This window comes from Puntigrus tetrazona, chromosome 25 (genome assembly GCF_018831695.1).
Source record: "Puntigrus tetrazona isolate hp1 chromosome 25, ASM1883169v1, whole genome shotgun sequence".
Classification (NCBI taxonomy): domain Eukaryota; kingdom Metazoa; phylum Chordata; class Actinopteri; order Cypriniformes; family Cyprinidae; genus Puntigrus; species Puntigrus tetrazona.
Window position 1 is genome coordinate 90,085 of NC_056723.1, and position 16,597 is coordinate 106,681.

Sequence of the window (16,597 nt, forward strand, 5' to 3'; positions counted from 1 at the left end):
TCAAAATGACAAATATGACATAATCAAGACTTTATCAGCAATATAACACGAGCAGAATACAGCTAGTGAAACATACAGAGAGTGTTTGTGATAATCAGTTCAGCCAGATGCTGTTGAGCTGAGTCTGATTCTTGATGCTGGTGTCCATCTTTAACACTTCCCTGACCGCCATCGTGGCATAGGTGGAGGATGGCAGAGAAAACTCCATCTTCAGGGCTTGATACTTCCCCTCTGTGCACACAACAAGCATTTATATTTTATATATAAAATACATTTGTATACAAACGCAAACAATATTATATACACACAAAAACCCTGCCCATCCAAAAAGAAAAAGAAAAAGGACACACACCCCACTATTTCATTGGACCACTTGTTGCTTTAATAACAGAACACAGTGGCATCGTTTTGATAAGCTGGTGCATCATTACAAGATTTATTCCTGTCCAGGCCTGCATTCATTTTTTGTCAACATGTATCAATTAAGGATGAAGGGAGAGGCAGGCAGCCATGCAACATCTTCTCTGTCAACCCCATTAAGAATCTTTGGGATGTGCTAATGTAATTTTATATATATAGTAACCCAAAACAACCTGGTTGCAAACTTTCTTCAAAATATCTTCCTCTGAGGCCGGCAGAACAAAGAAATTGATACCCTCAAGTAGTTTCAAACTTGTGAATAAATGATGGTTAAAATTTTAATTTTGGGGTGAATTTTTCCTTTAAATGCCTGCGATTAATTTAAAACCCTTACTGTGTTAAAATAATATATTGCTTTCAGACCAGTGATCCAGCAAGCAAATACATTGCAGCAATCAGTCCAAATCTGGGCTAACGTATTAAAAAAAAAAAAAAAAAGGCTGATAACATAAGACATGGCAGAGAATGGACAGACAGACAGACAGAGAGAAAATACAAGTAGAATAATACAAGCATGGTGCTTTTTGGCCGGGAAATGTGTAAATGTGTGTCTCAGACCTTTGAGGTAGACCGGAGCCGGAGCGTTTTCTAATTTCTCAACATCTGTGTGAACGAGAGGCACTCGTGGATCATTGTACTGGATCAGCTCCCTTTGGAGGAAAAAGAGCAGATGAATGGGTCAGAACTGAAGGGCAGGAGCAGAGCGAGTTCCTGGAGCTCACTCACCAGCTGACGTCTCTGGGGCGGATTAGGATCCTCCTGTAAGCGCCAGCCAGAGAATAATCTCGAACCTTGTGCCTCATGTTATCGATGTCCAGGTCATCAGCACTCATCATGTCTCTGTACCCTTGACCCACTGGAAGAGATGCACAAACACCAGAACACCAGTGAGAAAACACATAAACCTGAGCATCTGCAGATCAGCAATCAGACAAGGACAGCTGCTGCTTTAAACCTTCTGTTTCTCTTAACCTTTGTGCCACCAAAGCCCCATTAACCACAACAATATCCCACCAAACCGCCACAATTGCTCATATTTCCACTAAAATATTTTTTTTTTACTATTTAAGAAAATCTTTTAGCGACTACACCTAGGAAAAAAAAAAATCTACATTCATTAAATGACATTTTTCTATTGTATGAAATTTCTGACTTCTCAATCTTCCAGATCTAAAACAATTCAAAAATGACACTTTCTCATATTTCCAGGTTTTTCCAAAATGTCTCACCACTATGAGTGGGATAAATGACATCAAACCCCGGAAGTGGCATCACCACATCATGAATGGAGTGTTTCTCTGCCTCTTCAGTGGACAGAACGTAGGCTGAGCCTGAAAAACATGGGAGATTTTGTCAGCACCATAATCATCACCATCAGCATCTCACACACACACACACACACACACTCACTCATACAGACACACTGTAAATTCTGCTCCTTGTTACAAGTATGGTAGGATCGTCACTTTCACCACAAAAGAGTGCTTTATATCTTCCTGATTTAATCTCAATTCCTCAGCATATCCAACAGTGCAGAAACTATGGACTCTCTCTTTTCTAGCACTTTGATGTTCCTTAACAAAAAGGAACTGTATCTAAGGGAAACAGTCGGACTCTGTGGTATAATGAGCACATTCGCACCCTAAAGAGAGCAACCTGGAAAACGGATAGGAGAGGAAGATTTGTACAAACTTGTTAAATCATCTAAAGCAGCAACATATATGTTAGACCCTATTCCATCTAAACTATTAAAAAAGCTGCTTCCAGAAGTCACACACCCTATCTTGATTATCAATTTATCATTGTCATTAGAGTATGTCCCAAAACAATTCAAACAGGCTGTTATTAAGCCTCTAATTATTAAATCACAATTTGACCCCAAAGTTAATTACATACCAATCTCGAACCTTCCTTTTCTGTCAAAGATACCTGAAAAATGTAGCATTCTGACAATTATATTATTTCTTAGAGAAAAATGGTGTCTGTAAGGAATTCGAGTCAGGACTTAGATTGTACCATAGTACCTGCTTCTATCATCGGATTGTGGTTGCATCACTTTATTAGTGTTATTGGATCTCAGTGCTGCTTTCCACACTATCGACCAAAACATTCTCTTGAATAGACTAGAAAACTATGTTGGCGTTAGTGGAAGTGGCTTAGCATACTTAAATCATACTTATCTGACCGCCATAAGTTTGCAGCAGTAAATGATGAGGTATCATATTATTCACTAGTGAAATACGGAATACCTCAAGGCTCAGTTCTAGGACCGTTACTATTCATGCTTTACATTCATACCTGCAAACTTACAAGAGGCCAATAAGGTGACATTAGATCAGTCACTCACACTCTCTCTCTGCCATACACACTCTCACCTCCTCTGAGAACCAGATCTCCCTCCACGGCTCTGAGCCCGAAGGCCTCCATGCGTTTGCTGACCATACAGTTCCAGACATAACTCTGATAGCTGTGGATGTACATTAGCCTGTTGTTGCGAGGGATCTGAAGCCGGACAAAGACTGTCAGATCTCTGTGTAAAGAGTTATTTCATGATGTGTATACATAGTTTTTTTTCTCACCAGTCCAAAGGCTGTTATAATGTTGTTTTTTCCGTACTTGGCCAGGCCTCGCAGTAACTGACCCTCCACACAGCGTTTGACCGGCAGCTTCTTTAGCGCCGCCTCAGGGTCCTGAGTGCGAGCCCACTCCTCTCTGCACTTCACCAGATAGCTCTTCTCAGCTGGACACACAGACGCTTGGTTACACTAACTCTCTCTAGCACTATTTCTCTGGCATCAGTAAAGGTGTTTTCTTTTTCAGTAGCTTTCCTAGAAGCTGAGACGATATAAACAGGACTGTGTTTGTTTGCTCAGTGAACCCATCATGTAATTAGAGTTAGTGATCTCCCAACCAAACACTGATTCAATAGTAGATAAAAAGACATCAAAAGATCATATCTAGGCTATGGTCATCGGATACAGGTTTGATTCCTAGCACTTTTGGCTCAATCACAGTGACCATGTAAAGAATTACTATTCACCACATTAAATCTTTTCAGTTTGAAATGATCCAGTGAAGTCACTGAATAATGCTACTGTTTGCACAGCTCCTTTATAAATTAAATTCCTGACTGCAGTTTTGCAGCACCCACGTTGTTTTCAGTTTACCTCTGTTGATCTGTGTTGTAAAAGGCACAACATAAACTTGACTGATTTCTATTTTACATTCAAACTCAAAGTTATGCAGTTAGTGTTCAGTATCAGATGAGCAACGACACAAAGCTCTAACTCCAGACTTCCCAGAGAAATAAATGGAAGACAAAACTGTCTTAAGTCACTGGTATGTGGCTCACCTACACTATAAATGAATAAAATATAGAAATGACAGAGGGAAAGGCTAATGAGAGAATCTGACCTCCAGCACGAGGTTTCAGGATGAGATCCACGACTTCCTTCCAATTGTTCTGAAGAATCGCCCTGAGAATAAGAGCCAACAGCAAACTGAGTTTCCCTCATATGCCCTCATCAAACGTGTGTGTGTGTGTGTTTGTGTGGTTAATAAATAAGACACTTGTTCTTTGTTTGTTTTATTTTAAATAAGAAGGTTTAACATTTAAATATATTAAAGTGCTAATAAAAAAAAAACATACAAAACTCAAGTGTGTGTGTGTGTGTGTGTGTGTGTGTGTGTGTGTGTATGTGGTCACCTGCCAACTCTGTGTGTGGGAATGGCTGTGGTGCCGAAGCGCTGCATGCCGTAGTAGTTGATGAAGCCAGTTTCTTTGAGTGAAGTCATGGCCTGCTCCACCTGCTCCTGAGAGCCAGAGATATTCCTGTGGAGGAGAGACACTTCATGCTCAAACACACACTGTATGGCCACAAGCTGATCAACCTGCACCAATAACCAGCTTAAGCCTTTCACAAACCAGCATTGCTCTTATACCTTCACTATAAGGGTGATCAAACCATGGCTTTTATACTAGTATATTGAGGACCAGCTCAGAATTAAGTGAGTTTATCATGTTGGAGGCAGCAGCTCACAGGAGTCGATGTCTCACCTGAGAACCACTGTGAAGTGGTTTCCCTGCAGTTCTCCTAGCTTTAATGGATGATTCTTATAGCTGAAGTTTCCCAGTTTCAGGTTCATGAGGCACTTGTTGAGGTGAGACAGTCTCTCAGCACTGATCCTGTGGAAACACATTCAGATTTATCCAAATACGTGTTTAAGGACAGCAGACGTCTGACGAGCTTCACTCACTTTAACACTGCAATCTCCTGCACCGTGATGGCCCTCTTGTCTTTGGTGCCCATGTAGGAGAACATGTTGGGTCTGACCCTGCAGAAACAGATGAGAAGCTGTGAGTGGGGTATTAGGAGCAGACCAGCCTTTTACAGACGAGGGTTTGACAGACCTGAGGAACTTGGACAGGAGGTTGATGGCATCCATGGTATCCTTGTTCTCTTTATAGAGCACAAAATGACAGAAACTTCCACGATTCTTTGGCCATGAATGCTTTCGAGGGGCTTTAGTGAGACACATGAGGGAAGAGATGAAATATTTCATTTAAACATGGACAAAGAAACGTAGCAAAGACTTAATTATAATTATAATCATTTAAATTCTGATTGCTTCATTTTCATTTTTAACAAAAGCATACATGGTCACCACTAGGCCAATTCTAGTGAGGAAACACTCTTCATCAAATCAATCTAGAGAACAGGCTAACACATGAGCATTTACACTCACAGCTGATTATGTTCAGAACCCTTTCACAATATTTCTGTGCAGTAACTGTTGAAAGTTTACAGCTTTTTAATATTTGTCAAGTGACAATATAAAAATATAAATTTAATATTAAATTAATTCAGCCACTGTTTCAACATCTTTAGTCACTAGGCACTGGAGACAATCTTCTACCGCTAGATAAATATTCACTACATTTGTACATTCCCTCAGTCTCTAGGTTCGTCAATCCGGAACTTAAACTCGCTTCTGTCAATCACCTCACCTTTTATCAGCTTTTTTGGGCTCATAATTAGTCCTATAGATTCACAAAGGCATATTAAAATTGTAATGAAATATTCCAAATAAAAAATGGTTGGTCAGCATTTGAACGAAGCTCCAGCAGAAGGACAGACTCCCTGCTCTTACCTGCCGAGGGCCGGACCTCTGTCCAGAGAGCAAGAGGAGCGTTAGGAGAACAAGAGAGTGTTACTCAGGACAGAGAGAACACACACGCTCGCATGCCTTCACATCGCTCCAGACTCACAGGACCGTTCCATTTCCATTCAACTCATTCAGAAGGGTTCAGGATGTGAAGCTAAACTAGTAATGCAACCAACTGAGTGGATTCCTGACAAACTGAATAGGAACAGAACGGATCTCAAAGAGACAGCAGAAGAGGGTTTCTCATTCTTGAATCTCCCCTCCTGACATGCACAGGCGTCGCACATACTCATGCAGACTGAAGCGGGCCAGGACTCATTCTGAGGATCATGCACCATCTAGTGATCAAGTACCTTCACTACTCAGAGCCACAGATAGCAGTACCTGCCAACGCTTTCTTCCCAGCAGCGTGATAAGCCACAATGAACTTTTTCCCTTCTCTGTCCTCGGTCTTGGTCTCCAGGCCGGGATACAGCGTCTTCACAGCTCTGTGCAGAAGAGTGCGCTTTTCCTTCGAATCCTGCTGCACCTGAAAGACTCAGTCTGTTAGCCAGGCTGTGACGCTTTGCCACAATGCACTGGTGCTTCATTCTTAAATCAAAAACACCACTGACCATCTGTTGAACATAGTACACAGTACTTGCAGATATAACTGATTGACAGAGCTTCAAAATAATTGTCAATATCCACAAGCATGATCAAGCTTGGAAGAGACAGGATACATATTTAAAAAACTCCTGACTGTGGTCATCTGAAAGAAGAAAGTCATATACACCTAGGATGGCTTTGGGGTGAGTTTCATTTTTCACTATTATTATTATTATTATTATTATTATTATTAAGTATTATAAATAAAATTAATAGTATTATATTATATAAGTATTACTTTGGGGCAATTTTTCTTTATTGAAGCAAAATTTTAACTACTACGTGTACTTTTACTTGATAACATTTCTGAAAATTACTTTTTACTCCTTACAATTTTGACAACTTAAAAAATACATTTGCATTTTTATTTTATCTTATGCACATTAAATATGGTAAACGTAAGCTCAAGCGATGATGTGAGAACCAGTGATCATTGTTTCATGCATCAAGCACACATACATTTCTATTTCAGTTATGACTTGTGTTGTTAAAAGCACTATATATTTAAAAGTGTTTGATTGACTTTCATCAGATAAAAGTCTGGGTCCAATAGATCATCATCAAATCTGAGGAAGCATGTTGAGGTATATAGATTATTCATTATTCTTTCAGTTTTGATAAAGCCATTAGTTGTGGAATATATTGGCTGAATGCACAAGATTGAAAGCAAACGACTGCAGCAAAGACTCCTTGACATTATTTCCCACTGAACCGGGCTACTTTTGAACTGCTGCCGAGGGTAGATTTTTCCCCTGTGGGTTAAAAGCTTGAAATATTGAAAATAAATTAAATTTCACCAAAACGCTTGTACTGAAATGTTACATTCTACCATAACACTGTACTGGATGTTAGGTTTTGTGAAGGAGGGCCACTAGTAAGAAGCCTCTGAGTGTTTATATCTTTATTATCTTTTCAGGCCATAATTTGTGGAAGGGCGAATTAACAAAAAGGAATGTATTATATTCCAGAAACAGTCTGACCTCGATGGCCACGCTGGCCTCTTTGTTCTTGAAGAGCTGAAGCTCCTCCAGCTGCTTCTTCTGCTCTTCTGTCAGAGTCTGAGAGTCTACTGAAGCACACTCCAGAGGCTCGTCCTGCTGAGAAAAGAGCACTGACCAGGTGAGTTAAACTGAGCTGTGAGTCCTGGAGCACAACACTAGCACGAGTACAGCACACTAGTAAAGGCTGGGACACACCAAGCTGACGGTCAGGTTAGTTGGTTTTTTGTGTTTTAATCCTCGGCTCTCTACGGTCTATTCAGCACGTTGAATCGGTGTTGGGGCTGTCAAGGTAAGTGAGAACTCCGATTGGATGCCTAGTTGTGTGATTGAGTCTAATGAAAACAAGTAAGCATGAATAGAAGACTTTTATAATGTTACAGGATCTTACCCAAGCATTCCAATATGTGAAAATGATCATAACAACGTGAGCAGCATGCAATGATAAAAGATATCAATCCTACCGATAATCAAAATGGTAAGCACGCATTGCTTTATGTTTTAAATACAACTTTCTTTTGTGTATCTTTGTTTCGGGTTTCTCAGTTTGAATGATGAATATTTAATATTGATAGCTGTTGATAAAAACTAGCGGTTCTCAAACTGTTTACTGTGGCGTACCCCTTGAAGCCTGTAACATTCTTTAGAATACTCCCACTTAGACCCGAGTCACACCTTTGCCATTAAGGCAAATTAAATTGATTTAGGAGGTGCATTTTTTCTTCTTCTAGTTTTTCTAGTCTTATTAATTGTATGTCATGTCTTATGTCAAATTCTTACCATTCCATTAAGAGTATTACTAAATAAATCAATAAATGATGGCAAAATGAAGTGATACCTGTAGATGTAACTAAAATCACCAGCCGTTTAAATGAGCAAGGCATCATGTCATTCATTCATTCATTCATTCAGTAAGGAGGCTGTAGTTATGGTTATTAATCACTGACTCTCCGAATCATTTAAAGCTAACGTTACAGATTGTTTTACAAAAAACACTGCTGTTGCTTGGAGACACACACCAGTTCTGTTGCAGATAACTTATTATTTTGTTGTAAAATAATAAATAATATTGACAATATTGTTCTGAAAATGAACGCTACATTTAAAATTTAAAATGTTCACTTAACTTTTTTTGTTATTTAAAATCAATGTCACATTTACAATCATTTGGATATTCAGGGAAAATTGCATTCTTGTATTTTGAAATTAAAAACAATAAATCGCACAGGATATGTTTCTGTATCAATAAAGGTTTCCTAAATCGATCTCAGTGTAATCAGTCAAAATTTGTGCTTTATGGTATTATGTGAAATCTACTTTAAATGTATAATAAACAGCAGAGTGATTCGCTAAAGCATCATAGATAGCTGCATCCTATCATATGTACACTGCTTGTGTGGATGCAGTCAGTTTCGACAGCAAAAGATAACGTCACTCCAATTTTCCTGTTTTTATACTAGAAGAGCATTTTGGTTTGACTGGTTTTAATGTTACTTTAGTTGGTGCAGAATTAAATGACTCAGCATTTATTTACAAACCGATTTATTTAAACACCATCCGCTCTAATCTCATGCTAGTTGGTTGGCATCGGCTCGGTGTGTCCCAGCCTGACTACAGCATACTCTCACCTCGGGATCAGCAGGAACACTCAGATCATCCAGAAGAACCGTCCTGCCCTCTTTATTAATCTCATGCACCACAAAGTCTGAGTACCTACAGAAGAAAACACATGAACACTGAACACACACCACTGTCACACTTACACACTCTCTCTCTCCCTCACACACACACACCTCTGTCACACTTACACACACTCTCTCTCTCCCTCACACACACACACCTCTGTCACACTTACACACACTCTCTCTCTCTCACACACACACACCTCTGTCACACTTACACACACTCTCTCTCCCTCACACACACCTCTGTCACACACACACTCTCTCTCCTCACACACACACACACCTCTGTCACACTTTACACACTCTCTCTCCCTCACACACACACACACACCTCTGTCACACTTACACACACTCTCTCTCTCTCTCTCTCACACACACACCTCTGTCACACTTACACACACTCTCTCTCTCTCACACACACACACACACACACCTCTGTCACACACACACACACACTCTCTCTCCTCACTCACACACACACACACACACACACCTCTGTCACACCTCTGTCACACTTACTCTCTCTCTCTCTCTCTCTCACACACACCTCTGTCACACTTACACACTCTCTCTCTCTCCTCACACACACACCTCTGTCACACTTACACACACTCTCTCTCCCTCACACACACACCTCTGTCACACTTACACACTCTCTCTCCTCAGACACACACACACCTCTGTCACACTTACACACACTCTCTCTCTCTCACACACACCTCTGTCACACTTACACACACTCTCTCTCTCTCACACACACACCTCTGTCACACTTACACACACTCTCTCTCTCCTCACACACACACACACACACCTCTGTCACACTTACACTCTCTCTCTCTCTCTCCCTCACACACACCTCTGTCACACTTACACACACTCTCTCTCTCTCTCCCTCACACACACCTCTGTCACACTTACACACACTCTCTCTCTCTCTCTCCCTCACACACACACCTCTGTCACACTTACACACTCTCTCTCTCTCTCCCTCACACACACACACCTCTGTCACACTTACACACACACTCTCTCTCTCTCTCCCACACACACACACACACACACACACCTCTGTCACACTTACACACACTCTCTCTCTCTCTCCCACACACACACACCTCTGTCACACTTACACACTCTCTCTCTCTCTCACACACACACCTCTGTCACACTTACACACTCTCTCTCTCTCTCCTCACACACACACACACACACACACACCTCTCCTTTAGGATCCCGGAGAAGCCAGTGTGTTCACTGATGAACTTGAGAATGCCCACATCTGCTTCACTGAGTCCGTGCTTCATCATATCAGCGAAGCTCTCCTCCTCCTCCTCCTCACACAGCTCCTCTTCCTCATCTCCTCCTCGGCTCTCCTCCTCCTCCTCCTCTTCCACTCGGAGTCTCTTGGCGGCGTGATCCGGATGCTCTTCGGGGAAGGAGCGTTTCTCTCCGGCCAGAGCCTCGGTCTGCTCCATCGGGCCTGAGCTGAAAACATTCACACAACATTCTCACTCCGAGTTCTCTGTGTATTCACAATTAAAAATCTCATTCTAGCAGGATTTATAATATAACGTTGCTTTTACTCACATCGTAGAGTGTCTGAAAGTCGGCTCTTCGAAAGCAGAAAAAATGCGCTTAAAGACTAAACGAGAAGGAAAATATCTAAAAGCACAGAGAGAGCGGTCAACACAAAAAGAATTAATGTTTCTAAATCACAGAACTCTCAGGACTGGAGATAAGAATAACGTAACGATCTTACTGCGATCACACGACACGAACCGCTCCGCAAAACATCCACACGTGCGTTTGACTCTCGCATGCCCCGGAAACGAATCCTACACAAAGACCCGCCCCCTAACAGACTTGTCAATCATAGCGCTACAATTCAGATTGCGCAATCAGGTGTAAAAACATGTAGCTTTAGTAAGTAAAGCGTGTAATAACTATCAGTAATAACAACTACATTAATTAAGTGATGCATTTTAATTTTCCTTATAAATTAAACACAATTACTTACAATTACTAGTATTTCAGGGCTGTACAGTGCGACATCTAAGTGCTTTGGATAAACTGGTCTGTTCGATGAATTAATTTATCCCTGTACCCCAGGTGTCCTGTAGGACGGCTGCTTAGTGTCAAATGATTTCGTTGGACATCTTTGTGTGCGAGAGATTGATTATACTTCGTAGTTGGAGTGTACAATAAGATCATTTTTGATTGTGGATGATTAAAATGTCTCCACAATCTGCATTTTAAAAAATGTCGTTGTATCATGCTACAGCGCACATTCAGCTGCAGTTCTGTCTCAATATAACGCGCCATACATCACGTTAAACATCACGTTAACTCAGCATTAGAGTTACACTCATTGGACACGGTAATATATTACAGTCACAAAAGTGCACTAATTCTGCTTTACAGCCTGACGGTTAAACATGAATTAATTCACGGGCTATTCTGACGTGCAGTTCATTTCGAAAGTGCACTAATCTACTGGCTGCACGAAACTGACCGATCCTACGATGGAGACGGACAGTCGTAAATATTAATTAGATTATCCGACGTTGCTTGGTAACCTTCCTGAAGCGTCCCTGCTCGTTATCTCATGAATATGCATTGTCCAGCTCTTCGGGAGTAAAATCCGTTTTCGTCAACGCCCACTCACCGGTTTCTCTTCCTTTCATCCAATCAGTTAAACGCCTCGATGATGCGTCATTAATATTCATGAACGTGACTATGCGTGCGCGGCCGCGCAGATGCCTGAGCGCGCGTCGGCAGCGGTAACGCGCAGGAAAGAGGAGAGAGATCGCGGCGAAAGGGGCGACATCATGAGCTCTAGAAAGGGTGAGAGACATCAGTCCCCATCTAGTGCACGCTACATAGCCATCAACGCTCATTTCACTGAGATGTAGGCTGAATGCGCTTGTGTTTGTTTGAGCGATGCTTCTGTCACTGACGCGTGTCTTCTGTTCGGCTCCACTCGGCTCTGCTCGGTTCTGTTCGGCTCTGTTCGGGATTCGGTCCGCTCTCCCCCGGTTCTCCAGTGCTGGCAATTCAAGCGCGGAAGAGAAGAATAAAAGGAAAGAAAGAAAAGACCGGTCACCATCGCAGGTAAGGAGGTGTGTGTGTGTGTGTGTGTGTGTGTGAGGGGCGGGGGAGTGGGGGGTGTACAAAATCCTTTTTAGAGCATTTAACTACATCACGCAACAAGAAAAAAGAATGGGAATTACCCATACATATAAATAACATGAATATACAGTCAGAGGAATATTCAATATTAAAGATTTTATTAATCCTTTTAGAATTAAATCAAATTACATCATTTGAGCCCCTATCGTTCCACTTTTTCTTGACAACTATATCTTAGCTTGCCCTAATAGATCATTTAATAAACCTTGACTTTCTACTTCTACTGTACTTTGGTTCATAAATAAACATAGTAGGTGTAAAGACCTCCCCAAGTGTCTGAATTTCTAAAACAATGGCTGTAAATTTTCACAATAAATGAAATACTGTTTGTGGTCTTCCCTCCCCTGTCTGTGTGTCTGTTTGTGACTATTATACCACGCTCAACCCTCCACTACAAATATCCTGTTCTTTTCTCTATGGGGGGCTTGTACAGGGTCCTCCAGCAGTATAACTCAAATGATTAAAAAACACTGTGCACTAAAAATTTGAATATCATGAAACAGGTCAATATTTTTTGTCACTTGTTTCAGAAAGTGAAACTGATATATTATAGCTTCATCACACATAAAGTCAAATATTTCAAGCTTTTTCTTCTTATAATTTTGATGTTTATGGCTTACAGATAAAGAAAACCAAAATTCGGTGTCTCCGAAAATTAAAAAATTGTGAAAAAGTGAAATATTGGAAAGTCATGGTGTCACTGGTGTCATGATTACCTCAAAACACCTGCAAAGATTTCCTGAGCCTTTAAATGGTCTCTCAGTCTGGGTCAGTCAGCTCCACAATCATGATTGACCGTAGTCCAGAACACCTCCACAACGAGGCTAAGCCACTAAAGTTAATTGTTAAAGAAGCTGGTTGTTCACAGAGTGCTGTATCCAAGCATGTTCATAGAAAACTGAGTGGAAAGAAAAAGTGTGATAGGAAAAGGTGCACCATAACAGCAGCCTTGAGAGGACTGTCAGGCAAAATCCATTCAAAAAATTGGGGGAACAGGAGTGGACTGAGGCTGGAGTCAGTGCATCAAGAGGCATACGCATAGACAAATATAGACATGGACTACAAATGTCTCATTCCTCGTGTCAAGCAACTCCTAAAACCAGAGACAACATCTTACCTGCGCTGTGGAGAAAAAGATCTGCAATGATCTGCAAAAAGTAATTCATTTAGTGCAGGACAATTGTAGGAGAAATTATAATGAACAAAAGTTCTAGTTCATTTAGATCAACCTTTAACCCCAAGTCCTGCTTGCCTAGTTCCTGTGTCTGTACTGAAGACACCAGATGCATTGAAGTTAATCACAGTTCCAGTGACATTTCATTGCCGTTTTCTTTTCCTATGAATATTCTGCACAGTGGTCCAAACTCTTCTTTTCAGATGAAAGTAAATTTTGCATTTCATTTGGAAATCAAGGTCCCAGAGTCTGGAGGAAGAGTGGAGAGGCACAGAAAACATGTTGCTTGAAGTCCAGTGTTAAGTTTCTACAGTCAGTGTTGATTTGGGCTGCCATGTCATCTGCTGGTGTTGGTCCACTGTGTTTTCTAAAGTCCAGAGTCAAGACAGACCTCTACCAGGAACTTCTAGAGCACTTCATGCTTTTTTTCTGCTGACAAACTTTATGGAGATGCTGATTTCATTTTTCAGAAGGACGTGGCAGCTGCCCACACTGACAAAGAGACCAAAAGCTGGTTCAGTGATCATGGTGTTGGTCTGCTTGATTAGCCTTTTCCACACTTCCATGTTCCGGATTGGTGCTTGTAGGGTAATGGTTTTTCCGGTAACAACAGCAGCCGTACTTAATAAGAATGAATTGAAGAATCAAAAGTCTGTTTTTACAAATTAGGTCCTGTGGAAATGCTTTCTAAATGGTGGCAGTTATAATTTAGTTTGCTTTGCTTTTCTGTCTGTTTAGTGCTGGCTGTGCATTATGACTCTACGTGATTTTTTTTCTCTAATCTTATTCTTATTATTAAACTAATGCTGTGTTTTCTCTTTGCTCTCCTTTGCATTGTTAATGTGATGGTGTGAATTTATGTTGTATAATATGCCCTGGGAAATTATTAAACAAACGATGGCTTTATTCCTGTTCTATCGGGGTCACTTTGTTGTGTTGAGTTTAATATGTTTCCGGACTTAGATTTGTTTAATGTATTCTTGGAAAAATGTGCATCTGGTAATAAATGTCATTTTGAAGTACTTTATCATGATGTGGTAATTCAAAGGAAACTGCGATAATACGCTCAAGTGTACTGAAGATCATAGACTAATGAAAAAGAGACAGAGAGTAAAAACCAGCCAGTGCATGATCTCATAAGTCTGTGATCTCAGCAGCCATATACCTTACAAACAAGTAAAATCTTATTTCTTTATAGATTATATAACAACAACATGGAAAACAGACAAAACAGAAAAGATAAGAAGCATTATTTGAGAAAAAGGCATACTGATAATATAGACACAGACTTGACTTTACCCTGCTGATGTACTTTCTGATTTTTGTGAAAAAGGCGTATGGCCAGTAAACTCTTTAGAGAAGAGAGAGATGAGAGACATCGCTGGGCTTCATTACACCTGAGCAGAGCCACAGACGCATAGAAAGGAACAGTTTTCAGAAGCCTGACATTTCTGTTTAAAATAGCATTTTATGTTGATCTTATGTAATGTTCTAATTTTCTGAGACACTGAATTTTGGGTTTTCACTAGCTGTAAGTCATAATCATAAAACATTCAAGAAATAAAGGCTTGAAATATTTCACTCTATGTGGAATGAATCTATATGATTTCACTTTCTGAAATGAGTGACAACATTTTTTTCTTTTTCATGATATTAAATCTTTTAATAAATAATAAAAAAACACACACAAACAAGAAGATAAATGCAAATGTCAACAAATCAGTATTTGCTTTTACATGCGTTTGACAAGACCTTTTACCAGCATACAAGCGACAGAGCAGCACATTTACTCTCTTTAAACTCCAGATGTTCAGATGCAGGTGTCATGAGCATTTTTGTCATCATCTATTGTTTTGTGTTTTTCATCTTAAGTAGTTCAGTAGTAGTTGAAGCAGCGGTTTAGCTGCGAGTAAAAACGCTAGTTCACTTGCTTTGGTCTTTACCACATACGTTTATTTTGTTGGTTTGGTGAGGTTCGCTTTCACATCGCTTTTTTTGTAAGTGAACCAGAAATTGCAAACAAAACCACACGTGTGCAAACTCCATCCATTCATCGGACAGAAATGTTTAAGCAGGAAAAAACATGAAGTTCGAAAGCAACCTAATCGTGGAGAGTTTTGTAGTGAAATTGTTATTGTTTTACTAATTTTCTGCTATAACCTACTAACTCAATATGAATCCAGAGGAGAGAGCATGCTTTCTGACAGTGGCACAGAAGATGGACTAGGTTTAAAGAAATCGAAAGTGAAACTTAACAAAAACAGCACGTATAGAAAAGTGATCGCAGTCTGTTTTATTTTAGCTAGCAAATGTAGCGAACACAAAACTTTCCAATAAGGCAACTCCAACTACGGGAGCCTGTTAACTCAAAAAGCGCAGTGCTTTCTGTAATTGGGTCGAATTGAGATCGGATTATATTCACACTTTAAACGAACCGTACCAGTTGGTTTGGAACTGAACTGAGAGCACCTATCTCTTCAGATGTGTCTCGGTTCGTTGTTTGTGGACCAGAGTGTGTTTTCTGTATTCACACCTGACCAAAAGATTCGCCCCAAAGTGGGAAACGAACTTGAACAGGAAGTTAAGTGCTGGGCGTCCGGTCAGAGGAGAACTGGCCCCAACTGAGTCTGGTTTCTACCAAGTTTTTTTTTTGTCTATTCTGTATGGATGGGGTTTTGGTTCCTCTGTCTTCTTTGTTGAGGACACTTAACTTCTAGAGATTATCATTGAATTGATTCCAGAGACCGTCTCTGCATTTAATAACAAACTGTTCTCTCTCTTCATTATACATCCCTATCGTTGTATTCTTCTACTTTATTCTGTTCAGTGCTTTGATAAAAACCTGTGTTGATAAAAGCGCTATAGAAATAAAAATGATGTGACTCATTTTATTTAATTCATTTAATGATTTAATTCATTTTTCTCACTCCACAGATATATTTAGATCTTTTTGTAATCATACATCTGTGCAGTGTTTTCTGTCAGTGTGTGTTGAATGAACTAGCTTTCATCTCCTAAACCAATTTCAATGGTTGTGTAAACATTTGTGTCAAATTGAATCAAATGCTTTTTTTACTAATAAAAGACTAGTCGACATCAGTGTTCTGCCATGACGCTTTCTAAATGATGTCGATCATGTGATTTTGACATGAACAACAGAGCAGCTTTACACACGAGTATTATACGCGTTATTATAACCATAGATCAGTGTTGGTCCGCGATTTTAAAAATAGGGAATCTACCCATACATCTATAGGTTTAAGTGGATGAACGGTCATGGAATGCGTTTTAGGTTCTCTAGTTTAAACGGAGAT

At 40.2% G+C, this 16,597-nt stretch overlaps 2 protein-coding genes across 11 annotated transcripts in view; one reads left to right on the forward strand and one right to left on the reverse strand.

Annotated features, from left to right (window-relative positions):
• The window catches only part of pus7 (pseudouridine synthase 7), an 11,045-nt gene extending 255 nt beyond the window's left edge, over positions 1 to 10,790 (reverse strand). The window contains exons 1-18 of one of the 5 annotated variants that reach the window (XM_043227591.1): positions 10,680 to 10,790; positions 10,508 to 10,582; positions 10,139 to 10,405; positions 8,861 to 8,945; positions 7,215 to 7,328; positions 5,971 to 6,115; positions 5,572 to 5,589; positions 4,832 to 4,943; positions 4,678 to 4,755; positions 4,478 to 4,606; positions 4,127 to 4,252; positions 3,835 to 3,896; positions 3,000 to 3,160; positions 2,796 to 2,922; positions 1,650 to 1,751; positions 1,147 to 1,276; positions 979 to 1,070; positions 1 to 231 (exon numbers count right to left, since the gene is read on the reverse strand). The exon at positions 1 to 231 is cut by the window's left edge and continues 255 nt beyond it. In XM_043227591.1, coding sequence (XP_043083526.1) covers positions 95 to 231; positions 979 to 1,070; positions 1,147 to 1,276; positions 1,650 to 1,751; positions 2,796 to 2,922; positions 3,000 to 3,160; positions 3,835 to 3,896; positions 4,127 to 4,252; positions 4,478 to 4,606; positions 4,678 to 4,755; positions 4,832 to 4,943; positions 5,572 to 5,589; positions 5,971 to 6,115; positions 7,215 to 7,328; positions 8,861 to 8,945; positions 10,139 to 10,395 — 1,875 coding nt within the window. In that variant the 5' untranslated portion in view covers positions 10,396 to 10,405; positions 10,508 to 10,582; positions 10,680 to 10,790 and the 3' untranslated portion in view covers positions 1 to 94. The other 4 variants (XM_043227589.1, XM_043227593.1, XM_043227592.1 and 1 more) reach the window with 4 other exon arrangements.
• Positions 10,791 to 11,661: 871 nt separating this feature from the next.
• srpk2 (SRSF protein kinase 2) overlaps positions 11,662 to 16,597 on the forward strand; it is a 33,525-nt gene continuing 28,589 nt past the window's right edge. For 5 of the 6 annotated variants that reach the window (XR_006248026.1, XM_043227580.1, XM_043227582.1 and 2 more), the window contains exons 1-2: positions 11,662 to 11,764; positions 11,965 to 12,031. Coding sequence is in view for 4 of the 6 variants with exons in the window: in XM_043227580.1 (XP_043083515.1) it covers positions 11,677 to 11,764; positions 11,965 to 12,031 (155 nt within the window). In the remaining 2 variants the exon portion in view is untranslated. The remainder of the gene's footprint in view (positions 11,765 to 11,964; positions 12,032 to 16,597) is intronic. The other variant, XM_043227581.1, reaches the window with a different exon arrangement.